The sequence below is a fragment of the Myiozetetes cayanensis genome, unplaced genomic scaffold (genome assembly GCF_022539395.1).
Source record: "Myiozetetes cayanensis isolate MyiCay16 unplaced genomic scaffold, myiCay2020 scf3, whole genome shotgun sequence".
NCBI classification, from domain to species: Eukaryota; Metazoa; Chordata; class Aves; order Passeriformes; family Tyrannidae; genus Myiozetetes; species Myiozetetes cayanensis.
Window position 1 is genome coordinate 73,159,652 of NW_026087521.1, and position 16,811 is coordinate 73,176,462.

A 16,811-nucleotide genomic window follows, 5' to 3' on the forward strand; every position below is an offset into this window, starting at 1 on the left:
GGGATGTGCAAGAAAATCTGTAGAGCCAAACAATGCAACAGCAGAGCCTTATCTGCACTTCCCTTCTTCTGGTTCTCTACCACCCTTTGCCAGCCCCTTTCCAGGTCCTCTTTTTTCTCAAGTTGCCCCCACACCAAATGGAAGCATTTCTTCTACAGCTCCCCTTCACAGGTACTTGTCTCATCATAAAGGATTCTCCTCAGCAGAGGTGTGTTCTCCTGGACTTTTACCTCCCCAGGCTTTGTTTGTGAACGGCATCTTAGCCCTGCTTCTCAGGGAATGCCTGTCCCTCGATCCCAGCCCGCTCCAGGGAATCCGTGCAGCCTGACCTTCTCCAGGATGGAGCAATTCCTTTGTTATCTGAAGATAACAAGCCCGTTCAGGTGCCAGCAGCCTCTAATAGTCCATCTATTCATAGACAGAGAAACCAGTTCCACTCCCTTTTTTCCCCGTGGAACGTTGCGAGATAAGGGCACAACAGAAGACAGTGCTGGAACATAAGGGTGGAAACCACCCATAAAATGAACCTTCCTCTCTGCTGAGGGAGGTGTTACTGTTCAGGTAACGCTGGAATGGCAGCGCTACTCCAGGATATGCCCTGGAGCTCATGCAGGACGTCGCTTTACACGGAGCCTCAGCTGCTCGCAAAGTAGAAACGATGCTTTCCTAACCTCTGGGAAGCATCTGCTCTGAGGATGGTGATTGCTGTCAATCAGCCTCATAAATAAAAGGTTGAAAGCTCAAAAAAAGACACACAGTTCATGTCTGGGCATCAGAGCAGCCCCCAGTCCAGTGCCCCGCCTGCCAGCAGACAAGACCTAGGGAAGAGCTGAAGAACAGGATGAGGAGCTGGAAACACTGCCCCAGGAACTAATTCCCCTTCAAAGAGGGGATTGCCGTGTCGAGATGAGGTGAAAGTGCAGGTGAGAGTTTCAGCATGCAGAGAAATGAGACAGCAGCACAACAGAGTTTTGCTTGGGGTACAGATCCGCCCCATCAGGGACGAGGAAAGGGCACAGCTCAAAACCAAGAACGGAGCCAAGGGAGGAGACAGTGGAGGACATCTGGAGGTTTCAACGAGGGAGAGCAGTGTGGGACACGTGCTACTGATTTTCTTAAGTTAATAAGGCAGTTTAGTTCCATTTACCAATAAACTCCACATCTACAGATCCTGCACGCTACACCCTGAGCTATAAAGATGGAGTCCTGGTAATGGACAACAAACACCTACCTCTGCTTCCTTCTGCTTTTCAGATACTCAGGAGACTTCAAGGGGATGGACAAGCATTGCAGCCAGCCAAGCTCTGACCAGGCACAAGGATTCTTAACAAAGAAGCACAAGTTAAGTTCTTAACCTTTCTTAACAGGGGTTCTTCACAAGGTTCTTCCACCACGAGGGCGGTGCAGCACTGAGGCGCTACCCAGAGAGACTGTGGGATCTTCATCCTCGGATATTTTGGCTGGACAAGGCCCTGAGCAAGCCCTTGAGGAATCCCTCCCCGTGGCCCAGATGCTGCTGAAGGGCTTTGCCCCCGTGGAGTCACGGAGGGGCTCTGGGAGCTCTCCAGGGGCAGCACCAGTGGATTTCACAGAGACCTGCGAGGATTTCTTCCCACCTCAACAGGAGGGCAGCCGTGGTTTCACCAGCCCTCCTCTCTCTGCCCAAACAACCTCCTCTCCCACAGCAGCAGTTCTGTCCAGACCAAACAGAAACCTCTTCAGACCTTTGGATGTAACTCGGGCAAAGCACACCTGATGTCACCGTGCCTAGGGAGGCACCCCACTCAGCCAAAAACTGCTGGCAGCTGAAACCTGAAAGAGCTGGGGCTTGAGCCCGAAACAAGGATGTTTGTCACCCCTTGCACAGAGCTGCTGACACCTTGGTTGCCCATCACTCACTCAAATGCCCAACAAAGCCTCCACAAGAGCAGCAATGCCGAGCCTGAGGATTTGGGGTAGCAAGGGATGCCAAGGAGCTCACAGGTGAGAGGGGCTTCACACTGCCCACAGTGCCTTAAAGCCCAACAAAGCCGTTTATTCAAAAGCCCTGTGGCACCTGGCAAGTGACTGAAGGCTCTGGCTGTAAGTGCCACTGGGAAAAAGGGGGGGACACCTTTCAAAATGCTTCCATTTCATCATCAACTCTAACATGTATACATCTTCCTTCAGAGCATGCTGCTGCTGGGGCACTCCATTTTAGGACTAAAATGCTGCATTCCCAAAAGACAAGGAGGGAAAAATAAGAATTCAATGCTAGTACTGCATTCAGGTGGTCATTAATATTATGTGCAGTGTAAAATTTTAGGCTATTAATGTTTTAAAAGCAATTTTCCCAGGTGTAGGTGTAATTGCCACAGAGCAGAGTGGTAAGGTATTCAAACTGTTTATCCATGGGAATAGCTTTTAATTCAGCAGTTTTGGAAGAAGAAATTAGCAAGTAAAATTGTTTACCTCAGTAGAGAGCATTTATTCACACTGTTTTATTTTGTGTTATTATTGTTTTGGTGGTTTTATTTGCTTTTATTTGTTTGTTTCCTTGTCAGGCAATAAAAGTTTATTCCTTGTTTGTTTGATCATATTAAGTAGAAGGAAATCAACAGACCTAGAGAGTTTTCTGGAATGCGAAGGGGACATCCAAAATACTGCATCAGCTGGTTGTTTAAGCTGGAATATTTGTGAGCCCGATATTTCTTCAGGGTCAGTTTTTGATGCTTTTACAGAGATAACAAGCCAAGCTTTTTTCTTCCCTTTAAAAATCCACCTGTTTTCAGAACTTGGACGTGCTCTACACATCTGCACACAGCGAGGAGACCGACTTACCCCCACCACACACTCATTCACCTGGCTTCCAAACCATGATCCCACACTGATGCAGCTCCACATTAAGTGTCTCATTCCTTGCCAGACAATGTGTCTCAGCAAGCTATTCGGTGCGGGAACCTGCGTCAGGATAATTCTCTTACTGCAGGTTAACAGAATCACTGCACTTACCTTTAAAATACAGCTCTTCCTGAAGTAAATATTTAGCAGCTCACAGCACTGTTAAGACAACCAAGAAGTGCAGGATCCCTTCCCAGCTCCCCATAAAAGGAGCAATTTGCTCTGGAGGTCTTCCCCTCCCCTCCCCTGTTTGTATAGACCTGGCCATGCCACACACGTGCATTAAATGTAAAATCTTTGCCTCAGTGTGGACAGAAAGAAAACAAAATGGAACTGAAGCTCCACGTTTGTTTCAGCAAGAGAAAAAAACCCCACGTTTTTTGATCGTGTACTGGATCAACACTGAGAGACCACAGAGGAAAAGTCAGAGCATTACTTTTCAAGGAGGGAAGGTGTGTCACAGCCAGGTGCTTTAAAAATTGGAGATCAGCTGCAGGTTTGGGGACAGAGAGTCTTTTACTGATCTCTCCTAACAGCCTGGAAAGGAAAAAACAAAAAATTGTTCATTTAATGTTGAAGTTCGTGAACTAAGGAGTGATACAAACATCCCAGAGGGCAGGGAAATCACCCGATGGAATTCGAGAGGTTAACAGCAAAGTCATTTTAAGCAGAAAAGGAAGCTGATTCATAAGCAGTGAGGAGGGAAAAAAAAAAAAAAAGGGATTGTCACCTTCAGCTCCCATCATACTATTAATGGTGAAACAGATGCCAGTGGTTCATACCTGTAATTTGTCCTTGCTCTTTCAAATATTGGTTCCAAAAGCAAGGAAAAAAAAAAAGAAAGGAAAAAACAAAACAAGACACAAACACAAAAAAATTGAAGGTGTTTATGTACAGTTCTGCATACCAGGGGCCTGATCCTGTAAAAAATGCCAGGAGCTTTCCCTCTCAGTTGGCTTCCTGGCGTGTGGGAGGCACCTGCTCTGTGTTCCTGCTCCCTGGGAAGGAACAGCAGCCTTATCGCCAAGGAGAGGAGCGAGCACTGGCTGCACAGGACGTGGCACCCCTGCAAGATAAGGCTGTGGCACCAGGGTTGTTAAGCAGCACACAGTTTTCCCCAATGTCCTGTACAGCCAGAAAAATCCCAGTCCTAGGCTTAAAGCTCTGGCAGAACATTTCTCATCAGTTCCAACTCCTTTGCTTCAGGAGAAACTGCAGGATCTCACCCTCATCCTGCAGTGCTCCATTCCCACAGGTTAGAGGTTCTCTAGACGTTCACAGATCTAGCCATTCTAAAGCCAGAGCACAGCACAGGGATTATGTACCTGATAATCCCACGCAGTAACTTCTCCTTCAGCTCTGCGAGTGGGATTTGTGGGCAGAATATACTTTTTTAAGTTTCAACCTCATGTAACCTTAAAGACACAGCCCTAAACGAATCAGAAGGGATTGAAGGATTGATTAAATTTGCAGTTGACAAGTCCACTCTGTTGTTTGCCTAAATGCATCACCTACCACCTCTACCATCCTAAATCTCCCAGAATTTCTCATTCCTGTCAAACCTGGGAGTGTCTTTGGGCTAAGTGTGATGAATTTACCAGGTCTTCCAGCCTAAAATTTGAGTCCCAGGTACATGATCATTTTTGTAGCTCTTTTTTGACTCCCTTCCCATCTTGCCTAATAAAGAAATGTGAGTGGATTTGCGCACTCCTTGCACAAACCCAGTTTTTCTTATTATTGCTCTGAAGAATTTTAAGCAAAGGAATGAGAAAAGCTAAAGAAGAAACTGCACAAAGCAGAAAGGAGCGAGCAATTTAAAATATGTCAATCGATCAACCAGAACTCATTAGTTAATGCAGTTGTTAACTGTTGTGCCTGCATAAAATCTCCCTCCAAAATATAGCTTTATTTCACCTGCTCAGTACTTATGTTCCCTAAAGTGGCTGTTAATTATAAAGCTGCCATCACACAGTTATTTAGGGTTGAAAACCACCTGTACAATTAAAGCACTCCTTGAAGACGCATGGGTGATGAGCAGCAGATCCTGTGGTATCCAAATCATTTTCTAGTCTTTCATTCAATACCAGAGGAAATAAAAGGTTATTTTTATCATGTCGTTCCTGTTGAATGCACGGCACGGAATTACGCAATTTACCCTTGAACAGCTAAAAATCAGATATATTAAAAAAACCAAGAAACAAACTACCAGCATAGACTGTTTCCAGTGATTGATGCTGGAATAATTTTATTTCAAATCTATTGCACATTTTAATATTCACGGTGTTTGTTTGCTTTCGGGGCTTTCCTCAGCTCGGACAGTGGAAACACGTTCATCTGTTTCTTTCTTGGCTTCCAGTCGGTTTCACTTTCAGATTCTCACGTTTCACACTCCAAGCCTTCAGGTTTCAAGCACTGCAAGGGATACTCATTTCATTTAAACAAACAAAAAACCTGCGGCCGCCGGGAGCACACACACACAACGTGTCTGTCGGTCTGCAAGGCTTGAGCCCATCCTGAACACCGAAGCATCTTCACGATGGTTCTCTGGGCTTTGCAGAGAGAAGAAATTAAATAAATAGGAGCGATGACGAAATACGGATCTATTAAAAAAAAAAAAAATAACCAAACAAGAGTTTTGCAACGCTCTCGGACTGCCCCCAATAAAGCATCATTACATATCGCCGATTGCGTGATTAATGTCGGATTAATGATGAGGAGCCGCGGCACCGGACTGGACGCCCTGAAGGAGTGTCCCAAGCCCTAAATAGTGACGGCGGCATTGCCACCCGGCGGCTGCGGTGGGGTCTGGGAGCAGGACAGCCCCTTTCCCGCGGGGCCGCGGGGCTGGGAAGGCGGTGGGGCTGTCCCGGGAGCGCGGATGTCCCGGGAGCGCGGATTTCCCGGGAGTGCGGTTCTCCCGCGGGAGCGCCCTTGCGGGGCTGCGCACACCCCGGGGATGCTTCATTTAATCATTTGTGCTTTTAAATGGTTGAAGCAGCTCAGCAAAAGAAGGGCAGCGAATGCGGAAAGGGGGGTTTATTTGTTGTTTTTAATTATTTTTATTATTTTTGCTTTATTTTTTGTTTGTTTGGGGTTGAGTTTTTGGGGGTTTTTTTTTGTTGTTGTTGTTGTTTTTTCCGGAGGAAGGGTGGTATTTAACATATGGCACTCGGTAATCTCTACACGGAGGCTGTTAAAACATCTGCTGCCTCCCAACGCGTGCGGCAGCGCCCGTGGGCACGGGGGCAAGGCGAAAGGGGCATCTCGGGCACAGCCGCGCTTCCCAGGGCCGGTGTTTCCCCGCTGGAAACGGGCACCGCGCATATAAAAGCTGTCGCACCGGAGGAAAGAGTTTGTCTTTTCTTTTTTTTTTTTTTTTTTTTCTTCCCCCCCGCAGATCGACGGCACCTCCTCGTGCGGAGCTGGCACGCTTCCACTTATTGATATAGGGCGGGTGTTTTCTGTTTCCTGACGGGACACCCCCGCCGTGCACACACACACAGCGAGGTGGCCCTTGGCGGCTCCCCCGGCTGCCGCCCCATCGCGGGGTGCGGGGGTGCCCCCCGCATCCCTTCCCCGCCGTGCCCCAGACATCACCCCACTTCGGAAAGTCGGTGCCGGACAATTAGGACACCCGTTGTCCTCTCCCCCCCCGCCCCGAAACCCACATAAATCACAATCGCTGCATTGTCGGGCTACAAAGCCAGACGGGAGCGCTTATGAATTTAAGTTTGGAGAAGGAAAACGTGCGCTGACACAACACGCTCCCTGTTCACAGGAGTAGCCAGGAAGGGGAAATGAATGGTGGAAGTTAAAGAGCCTTTCATTGCGGAGCGCGGCGGGTCCCCGCTCACCGCCCTCGACGGACGGCAGGGGGGTGCCCCCTCCGCGCTCCCTTCCTTCGCCCTCCCGAAAACGCGAGCCTTGCCAGGCAAAGCTCAGCCCGATTGCGCCCCCGGTAAGCCCGCGGCTCGGGGGGTGCGGCTGCGAGGGGCCACACACGGTGCCCGGCGGCTCCCGGCCTTTCGCGGACGGGACGAGGGGGCGGCGGGGACGATTCTGCGGGAAGATGCTGCTACTCGACCCGTCCCGGCTTTATCGGGGGTTGGGGGCGGCGGGAGGAGGGCGGACCGCACTCCCGCTGGGCTTTTTTTGGTGGCCAAGGAGCCCTTTGCTCCGACGGGCGTCCCAGCCGGTTTGTGCCAAGGAAGCCTCGCCGCTTGAGTCCGACGGGAGTCGGTAAAGCCGGTCCCACCCCTCCCATCCTCTTGGATGCGGAGGGGCAAGGGCTGGCGTGGGAGGGGGCAAGTGTGCCCACTCGCGGGCATCCACGGCCGCTCGCCCCGTTTGCCCCCCGGCGCGGCTGCCGGGACCGGGACGCGCATCCAGGTGAGGGGGCTGCCCCTCTTCCCCATCCCTCCGGAGCTTGCCACCGACGCCGGGGCATCACGCCTCCTTAAAATATAATCTGCCCGGTAACAATCAGCGCGCAGCGGCGAGAGCCCCAGAGCCATTGGCTATGCAAATAGCGGGAGGGGAAGCGGCGCCCCAAACTCCCCCCCCTCGCACTTTTAAGGCGGTATTTCGGTGTCTGCCGGCCCCCCCCGCCTCCCTTCCAGCTCAGCCAGCCCACCCTCCGTGCCGCCCAGGGGCGGGGGCCGCGGGGCGGCCGCTGCGGGGACCCCGCACGCCCGGGCAGCGCTTTTTCCCCTTCGGGAGCCTCCGCTCCGGGGCAGCCGCCGGAGACTCCGCGGAGCTGACACATTTTGCAGCTCCGACCGAGTGCGAGCAGGGTGGAAGTCACCCGGTGCGGGACATAACCCCTCTCACCTCCCCCTCCGCTCCCCCAGCCAACCTTTCTCCCTCCTCCCTCCCTCCCTCCTCCGCTGGGTTTCCTAGAAAGTTATATCAGTGTGGCCATGCAGCGCTAAGGCGGTTCGCGTGCTCGAAACACGTCCGTGTGCCGCAGGAAGCAGAGCGGTGGTGGTTAGATTGCACCCTAAAAGGCGCCACGGAACCCCCACCCCTCAAACAGTGTTTTTGTTTGTTTCGTTTGTTGGGGTTTTGTTTTGCTTTGGGGTTTTTTGTTTGGTTGGTTTTATGGGTCCTGTCCCCCCTCCGGCTGCAGATTAAGGAGGTGTCGGAGCGGGGAGGGCGAGACGGGCACCCCGCTATGCCAGGACGTTTCAATACTTCGCCCCCACCATCCCTCTGGGTACCCACGGGAGCCCCACAGTTCCTCGCCATGAGAGGGAATAGATTGGGACGGGCTCCCGCAGAAGGAAAAGTGTGGAGCGCATTTAATTTGGTTGCTGGAAGGAAGAAAAAGAGAAGCTGTCATTCGTGTGTGTGTGTGTGTCCCTATACGAGGGCCTCCTCGTTCCTTGTTAGCTTATAGAGAGGGGAAAAAAAAAAAAAAAGCGTTTGATGTTACGTCTGACCAGCTGCTGTTCTCCATAATAACAAGAGAGAGAGAACTGCCTGCCCTGCCGAGTTGCGTCACTTCGCTTCAACTTTAGGCTAGAAATCAAGAGAGAGGGAGAGACAAGTTTCAAGGGAGGCAGGAGCGAGCTGGAAAGCCCTGTCTCCTCCCACCCACCTACCCTGTCTTCCTCCCACCCACCTACCCCTCCTCCTTTACCCCTCTCCTTTCCCCACCCCTTTCCCCCCCCTCCAAAAAAGAAAAAAAAAAAAAGGGAAAAAAAAAAGAAAAAAGAAAAAAAACCTTTCCCATCAGAGAAAGAGGGAGATCTCTTTGGAAACATGGAGCTGCTGTGCTGCGAGGTGGATCCCATGAGGAGAGCTCTGCCCGACCCGAACTTGCTCTACGATGACCGCGTTTTGCACAACTTACTAACCATAGAGGAGAGATATCTGCCCCAGTGCTCCTACTTCAAGTGCGTCCAGAAGGACATCCAGCCCTTCATGAGGAGGATGGTGGCCACTTGGATGCTGGAGGTTTGTACACCCTGGGAGCGATGTGGGGGGAGGCAGAGCGGCCCCGTCCCCTCTCCCCCTGCAGCCCCCTCGCCCCTCCGCCCGCCGTGGGGTTCCTTCTTCTTCCTTCCCCCCCGCTTCCTGAGCTCCCCCGGTGCGGGAAGGGGCGCGGGGGGCACGGGCAGCCCGCGGGGGAAGTCGCCCCTTCCGGGGGGCTCCGTGGAGCGGGTGCAGGAGAGGGGAGGAAACGCGGCGTGCTGGGGATGGGGGGGTGGCGGTGGCGGTGGGTGAGTTGGAAAAGTCATTTGCAATTAAAAAGCAAAGCCGCCTCCGGGAGCGCTTGAGTTCGAGGCATTCCTGGGAAAAGCGAGCTGCGCCCGGGGCAGGGCGAGGGTCGGGGGGTGCCCCCCGCGCTCTGCCCGGCGAGGCTTCGGTGCCCACGTATGCACTGGGGAGGACGTGCCTGCTCCTCGCCATGTTGCGCTGCATGCGGGCTCCGCTCGCCGCCGCCGAGCCCGGCTTCCCCCCCTTTCCTCTCCCAGGGGGTCGGGAATGCCCCCCCGGGCCCCGCGGAGCGGGACCCCCGTGCTGTCGGGGTCCCGTCGGGCGGGCGCCGAGCCCCCCGCTCGCCCCGGTGCTGCCGCGGGCCCGGAGCCCCGCAGCCCCGCCACCCATCCTTTGCCCCATGGCATCTCCTTCGGGGGGCACCTTTCCCCGTCCAGACCCCGCGGGTCGTAAAGACCAGGCTCCCCGCTTGGTTTTCGTGTGAGATTTGTCGCTTTTCTCCGCGGCGCCGATTTTTGGTGAATTTTTGAAAGAATTTCGCCCCTCGCTCCCTGCGCTAAAAGGATCCAGGCGGCTCGGGCTCTCCCCACCCCACCTCGCCCTCGCTGTGTCTCTCCCGTCCTTTCCCCCCCACCGCGGGATCGGGGGCGCGGGGCCGGGGGACAACACGCGGGGGAATTTTTGCAATTGTCGGAAACGATAGGGGAACGTCCCGGGATGCCGCCGGCCCCAAAACCGGGACCCCTGGGGATGTTTTGATATTTTTTATCGATTTTTTGAAAATATGACGAAATAAAAAAAGGGAAAAAATTGGGTCGCAAAAAAAAAAAAAAAAAAAAAAGTCGGAGGCTGCTCGCTTGCTGCTGGATGGGGCTTTTCGGCTCTCCCACACAGTGTCTTGAATTCATTTCTTACTGAATGAACTAAAGGAATGTGAAAGCCGATTGACAGCCTTCCCAGCCTCTCCAGAGATCTCCCCCTCCCCCAAAATTTAGCTCCCCGGGAAACAAAAATAGCAGGAGGCAAAGCAAGGGAAGGCAGTGGGCTTGTTTCGTGGGTTCACTCATTTATTTATTTTTTCCTTCTTGTCTCTTTTCTCTCTTCCGACCCTTTCTATGCCCCCCACCCCCCCCTTCCGACCCCATCCATCCCTCCCCGCGCTCCTCGCCTGCAGGTCTGCGAAGAGCAGAAGTGCGAAGAAGAAGTTTTCCCTCTGGCCATGAATTACTTGGACAGATTCTTAGCTGTGGTGCCCACTCGGAAGTGCCATCTGCAGCTGCTGGGGGCAGTGTGCATGTTCCTGGCCTCCAAGCTGAAAGAGACAATCCCCCTCACAGCCGAGAAGCTGTGCATATACACGGACAATTCCATCAAACCCCAAGAGCTGCTGGTAAGCAGCCCCCTTGTCCTTCTTCTTCGGCAGCGCCGGCGTCGCCTCCCTGCCCTTGGCTGGCACCCATCACTTCTTGCCACCCACCCCCTCCTTTTTTTTTTTTTTTTTCTTTTTAAAAAACACGCTTTTCCCAGGTTTCTGAATGGCCAGAAAGCACTACAACACTCGGGGGAATGGGGTGAGGGGGTGTCAACCAGAGTGACGGGGGGGGGACACACACACACACACACACGGGGACATCCCTGTCCTCGGAGTGGCCGTGCCATGCGGCGCTCCCACCCGCTCCCCGCCTCGTGCGGGGAGCCCTGTGGTTGGCGGGGTTGCCGTGGGGGTGCTGAGGTTGGCGGGGGTATCCCGGGGTGTCCCGGGGTGTCCGGGGGTGTCCGGGGGTGTCCGGGGGTGTCCGGGGTGTCCCTTGGGTGTCCCTTGGGTGTCCCTTGGGACACCTCGCCGGGCGCACGTGCGCGGGGCGGGCAGCGCCCCCTGGCGGCAGCCACGCGGCCGTGCCGGGAGCGCGCGGGGGCGGCTCCCGCAGGAATTCCGGGGGGGATCCGCCTCGGGATGGACGTGGGAACGGCCGGCCCCGCTGCCCCGAGCGCTGTCCCCAGGCAGGTGACACACGTGTGTGCATGAATGTCATCCCCAGAGAGGGTGGAGCGGGCTCTGCCCGCAGTGGGACAAGAGACCGCGGGCAGGAACTGATGCCCGGGAGGTTCCACCTGAACGTGAGCAAGAACTTTGCTCCTGAGCACTGGAAGAGATTGCCCAGTGAGGGTGTGGAGTCTCCCTCACAGGGGATATTCCAGAACCCTCTGGAGGCGGTCCTGTGCCATGTGCTCTGGGATGGACCTGCTGGAGCAGGGAGGTGGCACCAGATGCCCCACTGTGGTCCCTCCCAGCCTGGCCCATCCCGTGTTGGTTAAACCGCCCTGTGCCTGATGCTTCTCCAGGGAGGGCTCAGCCCAGACAAACTGATAATTATTGAAGGGAATAACTAGTAATTGTTGAAGAGAATAACATTTACCTGGTGGTGCGGGGCATGCACAGGAGTTCCTTGGTGACATGGATGCTCTATCAGAGAGATGCAAGTAGCCATCCATCCAAATCCCAGGAGAATTTCTCCTGTGAATCACTGAGAATTTAAAGAGATTCACATGGCCATCCGAATCCCAGGAGAATTTCTCCTCTGAATCACTGGGAATTCCCCCTGGGGAGGGGCTGGGAGCTTGTGCTTCCTCAGAGTGAAGAGCCTTGCCCTGCAAAGGCTGCACACTCATGGACAGGAGTTGTCCCCTTGGTAGGATGGGCTGTCAGGGGAAGTGCTGTGGTGCCCAGAGGAGAAGATGCAGAATGATGTCCCTATTACTTTGTAGGATTGTAGCCATGTAGATTTAGGCACGTGTTTGAAGTGCTTCCCTGTATTCAGTCCTTTAGGTTTACTGTCCCGTGTCACATCAGAAATATTGGGAAGAGCAGTCTTTAGTCCACGTAATTGCCGTTACGTTCAAACATTTTACAGGTTTTCTTGAGGAAGGGGAAAAAAAGAATCCCCACCTGCTTTTTGTGGCCTTTTGCATACGTGTGGATGTGAGACTTCTCAGGCTGTGGAGGGCTCTGTCATAATCCAGTAGGAATGTCCGTAGGGAAGTTAAAGTGGGCATCTATTCAGGGAAACGGCTGCAGAAATGGCATTGTGGGGTCCATGTTTATGGTTTCTCGGCAACGCCGGTTGACGTCTCCTCGGCTGCAAAGTTAAAGGACTTGCTTTTCAGCCTGCCAGCTCCACGAGCTCAGCTGGGGCTGCCCCGCCAGGCCGGGCTCCGTGGGGATCCCGCATCCTCGGGACGCAGGGATCAGTGCGTGGGATTCGGGGAGCGGCAGAGAGCTGGTGGATGAGACAGCCAGCGAGTCGGGAGGCCTGAGCTTTTGTTCGCTGTGTGGGGCACTGAAAGGTGCTCAAAACTCGGTTTTTAGTTTGGGTCCAGCCCTGCTCGAAGCCCTGTGGCTGGATCTGGTGGTCGGGGCGCCATTTCCACGTGGAATCCTGTGGTGGGGAATGACCAGGAGTTACACACACACCCAGTGTTTTCCTTCGGTTTCACTGGGAGTTTTGGGTGTGCAGAGAACGTGGGAATGGATCCTGCATGATTTACTGGCAGGCAGTTTACACAGGCCACTTCTTGGCTGTGTTGTGTGCGTTGCCTTCCTGCAAAGCTTGCCTTGGAGTAGTCTTAAGCACCATCAGATTCATCTGCAGGACATTTTGAATACAGTTTTGGGAGGGAATGCCATCAAGCTGACTTCCCCAGTTTTGAAAAAGAAAAAAGGAATGTATATCTAGGTTATTTTTGTGCATGGCTATCCCTAGGGCTTTAAATGGCTATAAAGAAAGGACTATAGCCATTTAAAAGAAGTTACTAGGAAAGGACCACAGTGACCTTGGCAATATCTAGTTGCAGGCTAAACTTTCTGGGTGGGCATTCAGCACTGGATGCAAAAAAAAAAAGTAAAACCTTGGCAGGAGCTGCCAGGTCTCATTATTTTCAGTAGAGCTTGACATTTCTGGTGTTTAAAGAAAAAAAAGAATATAAAGTCAACAACTTCAAAGCAGTAGAGGCGTATGGAAAAAAATGGTTTGAGCAAAACCAACTTAGCAGTGATAAAATTATAATCAGAGAAATAAGTGAAGTAAGGTGTGGGGGGTTTTTTTTAAGGATTGCTTATGGCTCTTCTTCTCTTCTTCCCATCCTCCTCCTGCAGGAATGGGAGCTGGTGGTGCTGGGGAAGTTGAAGTGGAACCTTGCAGCCGTCACCCCCCACGATTTCATCGAGCACATCCTAAGGAAGGTGCCCCTCCCTAAAGACAAGTTGCTTTTGATCCGGAAGCATGCACAGACCTTCATTGCCCTTTGTGCAACAGGTAGGGCTGAGGGGCTCTGGGTGCCTGCTGTGAAGCTGAAAGGGCAGGTTTGTTACTGGTGGTGCCACCATCAGCTCCATCCGTACACAGTGTGGGAGCAGCTGCTGAATCCCACGGGACTGCTGGCAATCAGGCCCCCCTTTTCTGTGTAAAACCAGAATTCCTGCAGTGGGGAGCTGTGGTGCAATTGCAGTCCTGCTCCTGCAGTGCCTGTGCAGTGAAGTCTGTAAGGCTGGGTTAGACCACAGTGTTCCCTGCCTTGCCCAGTCACTGATTATTTTAAAGATTGTTTGTAAGGACAGGTGTGGGACAGCCAAAATACTGGAAGCTGTTACAGTACATTAGCCCAAAATGTATTAGGCTAATGCATTGCATGCATGTGTTCTTAAATTTTTCACTAACTGGACTCTGTCCAGATAAAAGGTAAAAATCATCATTTAGCGTGTGTGATATTACCCTGAAACACAGGGAATATGATATTACATCCCTGAAACATAGGGAATGACAATTCAGAAGATAATGACTTTTGATAGTTGCTTCTGTGGAAAAGGCGGCTTTTTAATTTATACCTGTCTGCAGAAGCAGTTTTTGTTTGTTTGTTTGTTTGGGTTTTTTTGTTGCTGGGCTTTTTTTCCCTCAGTGAATTTTAGAAAATAAGTGTGCTCTTAATTTTCATCCAAAGAGTTAACGGTAAGACCATTTTTTGGAAGCCAGACCTGGAACATACAGACAGCATGCAGTGCTTTCCAGAGTTTGAGTTCAGTAGCTTGACATACCTAGTCCTTTGTGATAGCAACTGTTCTGCTTCTGTGTTTGCAGAGAGGAAAGGAAGACTGGGTGCAGCTTTTGGGTTTGACTGTCTGCTGCTGCTTCTTGCTATTTAAGATGTAGTGAGTGCTTTTACGATGTAGGCCTGTTTTTCCTGCCCCTGCTGGTCAGTTTTAGAGAACTGTGTGTGAGCTGTGTTAGGGTGATTGATCTTCTGGTTACCAGGATGCTCAAACTTTCCCTTCTTTTCCCTCTGCTCCATGATCCTTTCCAGACAAAAGGCCACAGGGCTCGATAGAAATATCACTCAGATTCTGCAGGATCACCCCTGGTTATTGATCAGCCATTTCAGACTAATCAGCTTTATACTTCAGCATTAATATGTTTGATCAGCTTTGACTTCTTTCTCTGCCCCCTCCCCTGACTCGTGATTCATTCACAGTGCCTTTCCCGCGGACATTTCCCTGGATCCTCACACCACCATCAGCCTCCAACGCCCCTGCGTGTGCTCTTCCAAACCAGGCCAATCTTCCCTCTCCTGTGTTGCTTTCACTTCCTACAAAAGTGTTTTGGTTTGTTTTCTTTTATCCAAGAGGACATTTTCTTTCAAGAGTGCCCTAGAATTTCATTATGCTTTAACTTGTCAAATTCTGGTCTGTAATCCTTTGCCCTTGAAGTTTTCCATAAAACCAAACCATTGCAAGACCGTGGGCCACAAAAGAGCCTCCCAAGTCTGTGTTTTCTTTCCACTCCATGAATTCTCTGATAGTTAGCTCCATGCTTTAGTAGTCCTTTCACTGAGATCCAGACTTTCCATCCTTTAAGCCCAGTCATGCAGTTGTCTCATGTGTTTCCCCCATGTGATCTGCCTCTCATGTTATATGTCTCCAGTGCATGAAGTCCTTTACACAGAGTTTAAAGAGGCAGCAAGTCAAGAGTTTATTGCAAATAAAAGACATAATTCTGCGTACAGAGCTTCCCAAAAATCAGGGCACCGTGGTGCTGGCTGTAGGTTTTCTTATATTCTCATCCCATTTTGCACAGACCACAGCATTGGCATTTAGTTTTGAGGAGGACCCCCAAGCCTTTGCCCTTTTGAAAGCAGAGGTCTTACCCAAGCCCTCACTCCCACATTCTCAGTTTTACCAGCAAACTCCTACCCCCATTTCCATTGTAGAGATGTTGTTACTACTGTGTTTCCCTTTCACTGCCACTCTTTGAAGAAAAGCCCTTTCTCATCTGACTTCCTTCCAGATCCAGTTGTCATTTCCTTTTCTTGTCCTGTTTGTTGCAGAGCTCTCACCGGCTGCTCTGTTTCTTCTTTCTCTTTCTCCCTCAAAGCTGCTGCTCTCCACCAGCTTGGGTTAAGCCTGGTGTTTCATTTCCCCATTTGCCTTCTGTCAGCAATATGACCTCCTTTGACATGTGGCTGGCTCTTCCCTTGCTCCCTCCGTGTGTGTTTGACTCTTTGCTGTTCCCAGACCTCACCTCTCTGCCTGGCTCACAGCTCTGGTCTGGAGCACAGCAGTGAATCCTGATTCATCTCAGCACAGCTTTCTCTGCTGTCAAGTACTTTTTCTTTAGTGTATCGTGTGAAATCTGGCATATTTTGAACTTTTGTTCCTCCAGCCTGAGTTCTTCTTCAGCACCTGCTCCATTTGAATTTCCCAGCAAAAACGTTATACCCGAAATTCCAAAGTGTTCCCTGCCTGTACAGAGCTGGCTGTGGTCTCAGTCCTGCAACACTTTGTGTCAGCAAACAGAGAGGGAAGCAACCATGAACAGTTACTGGGTGTTCTGCTGGACGTGTAAGATCAGTTTGATACTCATCTCTATTCTCCTTTCCCTTTGAAACTCCCTGAAAAGGAGATGATAACTCAGTTCTTCTGCGTATTCCTCTCAGTCGTGTTTGACCATTTTGGCACTCTCTCCCTTTCTCTGCCTTTATTTTGAACCCAGTTCCTGAAACAAGCTGCCTGGATGTAAACCCACAGCCTCTCCCCAGTCCTTGCAGTGATTAATGATTCACATGAGCATGACTGAAACTGGAATGTATCCCTCTTTGCCCTTGGTCCCATCTGAACACACGGCTGCTGAGCAAGACAGAGGCTTGTTCCCTGAATAAAAACTCTTCTCCTTCTGCTGCCCTGCACTTACAGTGGTTTCAGGGGTCTCATGAGAAGGGGGTGTAAGCAGCATCCACCCCCAGCCCAGGTGATGCTGCCAGCACCACGGCTGTGCAAACAGGGAGCTGGTACTGGGAGAGAGCTGATCTGCTGGCTGGGAATTGCCCTTGTTTAAGGACAGCTGTCTTCCAGCCACCTTGCTCACTGCACAGTAAGGGTGTGTACATTGACATTATGCTCTGGCATAGCCTGGACCTGTCACCCTGTCATTTGTTTTCTCCTCCCACTGGTGGCTCCCTGTGCAAGGTAAAATCTCCCTCAGGAGGCTTCTGAAATTTAGAGGCACTAAGAGGCTGCATTTGGAGCCTTTGTCCTTACAATGTGGCTCAGCAAACGTGATGCCTGCTGCTGCTTTCTTACAAGGAGAGACTGCAGGAGCTGGGCCTGTTTAGTTCAGAGCAGAGAAGGCTGAGAGGGGATCTCATCAATCCATAGATTTTTA

At 51.7% G+C, this 16,811-nt stretch overlaps 1 protein-coding gene across 1 annotated transcript in view; it reads left to right on the forward strand.

Moving 5' to 3' along the window:
- The first annotated feature begins 8,401 nt into the window (after positions 1-8,401).
- Positions 8,402-16,811, forward strand: part of CCND2 (cyclin D2) — a 29,549-nt gene continuing 21,139 nt past the window's right edge. The window contains exons 1-3 of the mRNA XM_050324600.1: positions 8,402-8,838; positions 10,277-10,492; positions 13,256-13,415. Of these exons, the coding sequence (XP_050180557.1) occupies positions 8,644-8,838; positions 10,277-10,492; positions 13,256-13,415 (571 nt within the window). The 5' untranslated portion in view covers positions 8,402-8,643. The remainder of the gene's footprint in view (positions 8,839-10,276; positions 10,493-13,255; positions 13,416-16,811) is intronic.